Source organism: Diaphorina citri, unplaced genomic scaffold (assembly GCF_000475195.1).
Source record: "Diaphorina citri unplaced genomic scaffold, Diaci psyllid genome assembly version 1.1 scaffold745, whole genome shotgun sequence".
NCBI lineage: Eukaryota > Metazoa > Arthropoda > Insecta > Hemiptera > Psyllidae > Diaphorina > Diaphorina citri.
In genome coordinates, this window is record NW_007378178.1 from 134,415 (window position 1) to 144,332 (window position 9,918).

General features: G+C 38.6%; 1 protein-coding gene across 1 annotated transcript; it reads left to right on the forward strand.

The window, feature by feature from the left end:
- Window positions 1–1,125: 1,125 nt before the first annotated feature.
- On the forward strand, window positions 1,126–4,904 carry LOC103511737 (the record flags this gene model as incomplete). Its single annotated transcript, XM_008476474.3, has 6 exons — window positions 1,126–1,199; window positions 1,411–1,547; window positions 2,201–2,364; window positions 3,161–3,327; window positions 3,543–3,745; window positions 4,460–4,904. Coding segments are annotated over exons 2-6 (1,087 nt in total), but the record flags the coding sequence as incomplete, so codon positions are not given.
- Between the last annotated feature and the right edge of the window lie 5,014 nt (window positions 4,905–9,918).

Consider the following 9,918-nt stretch of genomic DNA (forward strand, 5'->3'; position numbering starts at 1 on the left):
TCGTTCAACGTTGCCAGATTTTGCCGATCGTCTAGCTAGTTCTAGTCGGTCGCAAAAACTCAAGGAATTTTCATCGGAATCCTCGCGACTTATAAGCTTATCGCTTATCCTTATCACGAGTTAATAATTATTATCAAATCAGATCTAATCTAATTTATATAAAAATAATTATCATTAATCTTAAAATAATATTTTTTTTTTTCCGTTCAGGGGCAGCAAACTTTCGCGTACCTACTCATGATGTGCACGCAGCCTTAAAACCGATTCACGATAGGGGAATGGTAAGGGAATGTGGCTCACTTCTAAAAAGTAAACAAATTTTGTTATCTTGAAAAAAAAAGTTGAAAAAGCAAAACTAAAAAGCTGCAAGTACAACTTTCGATTTTTATTTTGTTAGCTAAATGTCTTGTGGCTAGACCTGAGTTACCCAGACGCTTAGCTGCCACCACTAGATCCTGCAACACTTGCTTCTGTAACGAGGGCCATCCACTTAGCCTGTCTGAAAATTAATAATTCGTTCTTTTTATTACCTATTTTACAAAATTCTGATGGGAAAAATAATCTAATTTATATTAAAAAAAAAAAAAAAAAAAAAGAGAGAATTTTTTTAAACAGAAACCTTAAATAAAATGGAAATTTAAAGAAAAGTGTTTTTTGATGGGTGGAAAATCGAAAATCTCTTATCAAAAATTCAAAAAATGAAATCGTAAACAAATCGATGTTTGTGAAGCTAGCAATAATTTCTAGTGATATCGATTTTCGTTCAACGTTGCCAGATTTTGCCGATCGTCTAGCTAGTTCTAGTCGGTCGCAAAAACTCAAGGAATTTTCATCGGAATCCTCGCGACTTATAAGCTTATCGCTTATCCTTATCACGAGTTAATAATTATTATCAAATCAGATCTAATCTAATTTATATAAAAATAATTATCATTAATCTTAAAATAATATTTTTTTTTTTCCGTTCAGGGGCAGCAAACTTTCGCGTACCTACTCATGATGTGCACGCAGCCTTAAAACCGATTCACGATAGGGGAATGGTAAGGGAATGTGGCTCACTTCTAAAAAGTAAACAAATTTTGTTATCTTGAAAAAAAAAGTTGAAAAAGCAAAACTAAAAAGCTGCAAGTACAACTTTCGATTTTTATTTTGTTAGCTAATTTTTACCTTTTCCCTGTTTCCGTTCAATCCAGGCCAATCTATTCATGCCAGATTAATATCGAGCAAAATGGCGAGCAAAACCCCCATAGTTTAATGTGGCTCACTTCTAAAAAGTAAACAAATTTCGTTATCTTGAAAAAAAAAAAGTTGAAAAAGGAAAACTGAAAAGCTGCAAGTACAACTTTCGATTTTTATTTTGTTAGCAGCTAATTTTCACCTTTTCCCTGTTTCCGTTCAATCCAGGCCAATCTATTCATGCCAGATTAATATCGAGCAAAATGGCGAGCAAAACCCCCATAGTTTACTTGGGTTTTATTGATGAGCAGATTCGTGAGAGTGGCTCAAGTTCTGTGGACTTCACCGCCAACAAAATAGGAGGGAAACCTGTAAGTAGAGCTTTTCTAGAAACTAGGTCACAGAAACTAGGTGATATAGGAAAACTGCATTGCAGGGCTGTCTTATATAAGAACATATATAAATTTGCTTTTATACAGGTATTGGAGGTACCTATCTCAAATTTTCATTATGTTACCTCTAGCCGTTAAGCAATGTAGGTACTTACTTGGTCTGTTTATAATTATTAAATTGAATGTTTATGTAGATATATTTGTAACAAAATAATGAGTACCTACTGTACCTGTCAATAATATTTGCAATAATAATATGACATCCCTTAAACCGTTTCAATATTACATTTCAGGTGTGGACTACTGATATCAACAACTCAACTCCCTCATTAAAAAAAGTTGCTGAAATTATTTTAAATATAGTTTGAATTCATAAACCAACTTAATCTATCTTAAAAATATTACATAATTCTTCAAACAGAACGAAATACAAAGCAAAACCAGGTGTGAGATTTTTTCTCTACACGCGTGTACTGACGTTCGGATTTTTAATGCGTGTACTCACGGGTTAAATTGAATGTTTATGTAGATATATTTGTATCAAAATAATGAGTACCTACCTTCTGTACCTGTCAATAATTTTTGCAATAATAATATGACATCCCTTAAACCGTTTCAATATTACATTTCAGGTGTGGACTACTGATATCAACAACTCAACTCCCTCATGTAAAATTTGCGGTATCAGATTGGTACTAGTTGTTCAACTGTATGCCCCTTTGGAAAATTCACCCTACCACAGATCTCTGTTTGTTTTTGCCTGCATCAATTCCAACTGTTGGAATCAGAATAAAAGGTAATATTGAAGGCCCCTGCAGAAAGTGAGAAAAGGTTAAACAGCCTCTAGCAACCTTGACTTAAGTAATGCTCACATAAAAGAAACAATTTTATACCGTTAACCAAATGAGCTCTACTTTACTCTAGACTTGTGTAGGATGTGTCTTAGTATGCCCATCCTGTAGTATGTCATGGGATTTTTTGGTGACAAAGGTTAAACAGCCTCTAGCAACCTTGACTTAAGTAATGCTCACATAAAAGAAACAATTTTATTCCGTTAACCAAATGAGCTCTACTTTACTCTAGACTTGTGTAGGATGTGTCTTAGTATGCCCATCCTGTAGTATGTCATGGGATTTTTTTTTCTACTTCAAATGGCAGGGTTCTCCTCGAAAAGCTCCACTAATAAAATTTTTTTTCTTTCATTGTGAGCCTTTAATATATTTCACCAGGAAAGTCTTGAATGTTCCTGGTTCCTGGACTTTATGAGTCCCTTATATCCCTATGAATAGAGTAGGATATTTGTGTGGGACACTAGAAAATACCTATCCATTACTTTCTCCTCTCTAATTTCCAGTTGGGTATGCATCAGATGTCAGGTCATTGACCCAACATACCTACTTCAAATGGCAGGGTTCTCCTCGAAAAGCTCCACTAATTTTTTCTTTCATTGTGAGCCTTTAATATATTTCACCAGGAAAGTCTTGAATGTTCCTGGACTTTGTGAGTCCTTTATATCCCTATGAATAGAGTAGGATATTTGTGTAGGACACTAGAAAATACCTATCCATTACTTTCTCCTCTCTAATTTCCAGTTGGGTATGCATCAGATGTCAGGTCATTGACCCAACATACACTGTGAACAACCCCACTCAACAGAGCAAAGTAGCAGTGAATCAGAACCTGAGTCAGTGGTGTGGAAATGCCGATGATTGGGGGTCTGATTCGGAGGCAGATGATGAAAATGGAAATATAGAAACAGGTACCTAGTTGGACAGCTCCTACTCAAATAGCTTGGATATTATTTCCATATTTACTTAAGTAATGAGATTTTTAATTAGTATACTGGGATTCAAATTCTTTTGCTCAAATGCAGATACAAGACAGTTAACATCTAATAGTAAAATGTCTAATTTAATTTTAAAACATACTACAATCCTTTTTTTTTCTCACTTGTCTGTTTCCATATTATTTCAGGGATGGACAACCTGACTGTATCAGGGGAGGATAGCAATTTGGGTAATGGTGCTAGCAGTATGGGGGCCACAGGTTTCGTAACCACGCCTGTTGCTACAGCGGAAATAGAAGGGGGAGAGGGAGATGTGGTTGAAATAGAATCCCCCATTGGGACTCAGGTTAATGTCATGTCTCTGCTTCATGCTAGCATGCCTGTACCTCAGGTAAGAGGTTGACTGTTAGTATTTAAGTAATCTCTTTAGGTTGTTATGTACTGGGGGCACGGTTAGTCCAGTGGTAACACACTTGCTTGCCATGCAGAAGGTCCCGGGTTCGAATCCCACCATTGACAAAAAAAAATTGTACTCGTTATTCGATTGCAAATATTTCAACGGGTTACTTTCTGGTGTTCTTGTGTTGACCCAGCACCTAAATGGGGAGTATTGTGCCTCTTCTCGCCCATCTGATGAGAGGCATACTACGGGATGGGTATGCTACGACACAGACCACATGCGTCCAATGTAGCAGTTGTTTCATTGCTACGTACTTCAAACTGAAAAGTAACACTTAAATACCAATACTAGTGCCTACCTTTTTTGACCAAATCTCCTATTGGCATTTAAGTGACATGTTTGCCAAATGTCATCAAATTCAGACATACTTACTGTTTGAGTTGAAACTTTGAACTCCCAAATAGCATGTGAATAGCCCCCTTCTGCAATCAGGTTCTCATAAATATTTAGGTACAGTAAGCACGTACTTATTTACAAGATTTTGTGGATAGGTACATACTGACTTACTGACCAAGACATGTACAATTTTATTCATAGTATTGACTTTCAGAAGGGACGTCTGTTGGAACTTAGTGATGGATCAATACATGTCTCATTTCTCCATATGTTGCTACTCCTCGTGTTAGTTCCTCTCCCTGCCGCCAGGGGTCGCCTGGTGTATGTTGTCGAGAGGAGATTCGCAACTGCGCACGGCGGATGAGAAAAGTCTCAGGCACGCGTGTATCTTGTACCCCGGTGCAGTGCAGTTATCGGGTGTTGCGCAAGCTAGATGCGCTTAGTTCTAGTGATGCTCAGCTGGTTCGGAATCACGTCGAAAAATGTGCCCTAGGCATCGTGCTCTGCAAGCCAGGGCACTACCATGTTCGTATTCGGTTTCGAGATTACCTAGTCCGTTACTGTGGCCACACGGTGAAAATCTGGCGTGAGAGGCCCCGCGGTGGTGGGTCGGGGAATATGTCTCCTCCCTCCCCTCCAGCCACAGCCACTCACGGGCACACCTTCAGCAAGAAAACCTTCCACAAGCCTACCTATTGCCATCACTGTACTGACATGCTGTGGGGCCTTATTCAGCAGGGCTATATCTGCGAAGGTGAGTTGCCAATCTAATGGACAGGATGCCCAATGTCTTGCCCTCGACACTGGACCTACCTATGAACCCTACTACTGCTTCCTCTAGGATACTGTGCTAGGTTAAACCCCTTCTCATCAACCAATATCTTCCTCACAACACAAGTCATCCTCAGTCATGAAAATCATCAAGTAAAGTCCCTCATAAAGGCATCAAATATTCACTCCTAGGTCACACGTTTTTGACAGGATGTTGTGAACAAAATTTCAATCGATAAAAGCGTGCTTCATTTACTCTTCAGAGAAAACTTCATTTCTACTGCTTCTTCTAGGATACTGTGCTAGGTTAAACCCCTTCTCATCAAGCAATATCTTCCTCACAACACAAGTCATCCTCAGTCATGAAAATCATCAAGTAAAGTCCCTCATAAAGGCATCAAATATTCACTCCTAGGTCACACGTTTTTGACAGGATGTTGTGAACAAAATTCAATCGATAAAAGCGTGCTTCATTTACTCTTCAGAGAAAACTTCATTTTCCACTCAATGTTTTTTCCATTTTTCATGAGCTCCATTCTTTCTTTCTCCGAACACATTTTCAACTGAAATCGTTAACAAATTGGCAGTTTGTTCACACTTGTTATTTACATACATTCTCGTCATAGAGTCATTAAATTTCCTACATGACTGACTCGGGAATATCCCAGTAGCATCATCATGAACATGAACACATTACATTGCCCATCTGTACATTATTCCTGTTATGTAATTATCAGCTCTTGAAATATTTTGAGGAACATGTGGTGTTTGCCTCCAAAAATAAAAATAAAATATTTTCTCCCCAATTAAACATAGGAAAGGATTTAATAACCCGCGTTCTAATTATTTTGGAGATTAGTTTTTTTTTTTTTTTTTTTTTTTTTTTTTAAAATCAAACAGAGAGGAGAGAGAGAGAGAGAGAGAGAGAAATATGAGAGAGTCTCTTCTCACACAACATCCATGACATGAGAAAGAGCGAAAAAAAGTTTCGTGTATATTTTTTTTCGGGGAAAAAGAAACAAGAAAATGGAGAGAGGGAAGGTGTAGAAAGAGATAAGAGGTGAAGAAGAAAAGTGCGGGAGAGAGAGAGGAAGAGAATGATGGGGAAGCGTGTGTGAGAGAGAGAGAGGGGGGGGAATAAAAGTTATGGAAAAACATTGGCTGTTGCGATTGCGTGGGGATACCACGTGACGTCATACCTCTCTAGATTGATCTGTTGTTTCTCTCTCTCTCTCCCTCTCACACTACTCCTCTCTCTCTTCCCCCCTCTTTTTCTTTATCTCTCTCTTCTCGCTTTGAGACATTTGCCTCTCTCTCTCTTCCTTCCTCCTCTTTTTCACTCACACTTATCATCATTTTCATCTTGGCCACTTTTCTCTCGTTTTTGGAGAAAAACTCTCTCTCTCTCTCTCTGTCTCTCTCTCCCTATTTCCCTCTCGCTCTCTCTCTCTCACGGTGTTGGAAACTTTCTCTCTCTCGCACTCCCCATTTCTGATTATCTTTGTATGCCATATTATCAAGAATTTGTGTGATCTGTGCTTTGCTGAGGAAGAAATTTTTTTTTTTTTTCTAGAATCTACATAACTCGGAACCCAGAATTGCAACCTTTTGGCTCAAGTCTCATATATTTTTTTTTTTTTTTAAACTTTGGGGGAGGGGTAATTAATCAGGGTGTTCATTTACTCTATTTGTAATATGTGTTCCCCATAATATGTCAAAATATATGAGACCTTAGTAAGACTGCGAGAGTAAAGGGACTTTTCAGTCCTATCCCAGCAGGATAAACAAAAGGTATATTCTATTCTATTAGGAAATACTTTCCTCCTTTCCTGTGTAAATCAAATGGGTGACGTCAAAGAAAACCCTTTGACACTATGCTAACTCTGAGTGGTAAGATCGGTCACAAATGTAGATGTTGGTGGTTAGAGTCCACCTCAAGACATACAATTTAGTCTTGTGCTGCCAGTATGGGCAATTTATTCTTTTTCTCCGTGTCCCTCAATCTTCCTTCCACTTCTTTTTCTGTCCCATATTTCCTTCTCTATCTCTCTTCCTCACACATGTCTCTTTCCAAAAGTCTTCCTCAGCCAGCCTAGTTAGCTTAGTTGGTAGTGCGTCTGCCTTGTAAGCGCTAGGCCGCGGGTTCGATTCCCGCCCGGGCGGATTTCGAAAACTTCCTATGGGTTGTAAACTTGGAAATCTTGACATTGATGTTCATGTATTACCTTTTAGGCAGCTTATGTTCCTAACAATGATACCTATTTGATATTGCCGGAATCAAATTTCAATCGGCCACGGCAAGACTCCGCGATGGGCATCTGCTGAAAATTCGTTGAAAAAAAAAATCAATATAGCAAAATTGGAGTCCTAGTCAAATTGAGTGAATCCTATGTGTGTAGATACCCAAGTCTTTAGCCTACCATGTCAATGAAAATTTATACAATTAAAAAAATACCTTCTTTTTTGTACCAATGACCAATGTACCAATGACCAAAAAAATACCAATGAAAATTAAAAAAAATCTATATTTTTAAATTCCATATAAAAAGTGACTAAATAAAGTAGTTATTTACTGTACGTACATACAGCTCATTTGCTAACCATTTCTTTGCAACCCTACGTCAACCGAACACATATTGTCTACCCAAATTGCTTGAAATCGGGAGAAAGAAAAAATTTACCTACTAAAATTTTTTACTTGCCTTATGTGAGGGCTGTATTCAACATAGTCTGATGGAACGAAATCTTTCCTTAGATTAGGGTAACCCACTTGACATGGTTGGAAAGAAGACATGAAATACGTACTCATACATATTTCAAGTGCCCATTTTCCGCCAATGTGTAATAGTTGGGGCCCGTGCCAACATTTTGACGGACGTATGATGTCTTTGAACCCCCTTCATTTTATATTCAAGAAGTCCATCGCCCCTAACCTTTAAAGAGATAAAAAATATATTATGCCCCTCACTTATAATGTAAGAAATTAAATGAAAATGAATGTAAAATTTAATCTCGTTGGGGGGTCACAGAGCGTAGGTAGAATCCGGAATCCAAAAAACCAAGGTGTGAAACAAACTGCCCATTTCGTACAAGCCCTAGTAAAGCCCATTTCTTTGTACTTTCCTTATTTTTTAGGTATGTAGGTATTTTTGTATTTTTATTTCTTTAATCAATCCATCACAAGCACAATGTACTTGGAGCTGAATCCTTATTAGGTTATTAGATTAACCAAGGTGGTACAGCCCTAACCAAACTTTCTAAAGCTCTGGCATTTAAGAAATTAAATGAAAATAAATGTAAAATTTAATCTCGTTGGGGGGTCACAGAGCGTAGGTAGAATCCGGAATCCAAAAAACCAAGGTCTGAAACAAACTGCCCTAGTAAACAGCCCATTTCGTACAAGCCCTAGTAAAGCCCATTTCTTTATACTTTCCTTATTTTTATAGGTATGTAGGTATTTTCGTATTTTTATTTCTTTAATCAATCCATCACAAACACAATGTACTTGGAGCTGAATCCTTATTAGGTTATTAGATTAACCAAGGTGGTACAGCCCTAACCAAACTTTCTAAAGCTCTGGCATCAAAGAGGTCAAGGCAGTCGCCTGCTGAGAATAATGTCGAGGGTTTTAGTTGTTGCTTATTTAGCGTTCAATATCATTCCAGCCCAGTTGTGCAATTTACGCTTGTGTACAGCAAGAAATCGAATAAAAACTAATCAACTAACTGTACTGGAATGTTACTGGAGTGTTTAAATCAGGTCAGTAGCTGGACTATCTACTGGCCTCGTTTAATCCAGCCATTGAGCAATCACATCCGTAATGTTATTTGTGTCCCACTAATCCACTCGATTCCAGGTCTTAAGTGAAAAATGGCCCACCATCCTCAAAACTTTGAAAAATAACCCATTCTTTTCCATCATAGCCCACACCTGCTCCTCTGAAATGTTTATATTCCTTTTAAGCGCTAGGCCGCGGGTTCGATTACCGCCCAGGGCGGATTTTATCCTGAAGGATAATCCCACTAATCCACTCGATTCCAGGTCTTAAGTGAAAAATGGCCCACCATCCTCAAAACTTTGAAAAATAACTTATTCTTTTTCATCATAGCCCATACCTGCTCCTCTGAAATGTTTATATTCCTTTTAAGCGCTAGGCCGCGGGTTCGATTACCGCCCAGGGCGGATTTTATCCTGAAGGATAAAGTTCGTTCTCGGAACGGCTGGATTTCTGCTTTCCTGTCTTTGTCTTCCTTTTCTTTCGATTTCGGGACGATAGGATCTGAGCAGTTACAGTTCCTTCCATCAAACCTTTCCTCGCGAGAATGACTCAAATATCCACCTTTTCTCAAATGGCCTTCTCTGTTAAAAATGGGCCACTCCCCTCTCTGTAAAGTGGGCCACTCTCATCTCCGGAAAATGGCCTACTCTCCTCTCCACAAAATGGGCCACTCTCTCCCATGTTTTCACCTGACCTTGTCCAGGGTTCAGCAGGTACAAGTGAGAATTTCCACTGTGTCTGTATGTGTGTAGCCATATGGCAGTGTTCAATGTTTACACACACCGCGCCATGCCGAGTGGGTGTTTATATCCCAGGTGTTATGAGTGTAGGGCACTGGGTGTTTATATCCCAGGTGTTATGAGTGTAGGGAACTGAGTGTTTATATCCCAGGTGTTATGAGTGTAGGGCACTGAGTGTTTGTATCCCAGGTGTTATGAGTGTAGGACACTTGGTGTTTATATCCCAGGTGTGAAACAAGTTTTCTTCAACTGAAAAAGTAGCCCTTCTTTCATCATGGACTTGATGTAACAAAGGAGGTAAATTTTCCCCCATTCTATGCCATTGGTACATATTTAGATATCCTGTCTCGAACACGAGAGAAAGAGAGGGAAGACAAAGATGAAAGGGGTAGGACGGGAACAGAGAGAGAGAGAAATATGAGAGAGTCTCTTCTCACACAACATCCATGACATGAGAAAGAGCGAAAAAAAGTTTCGTG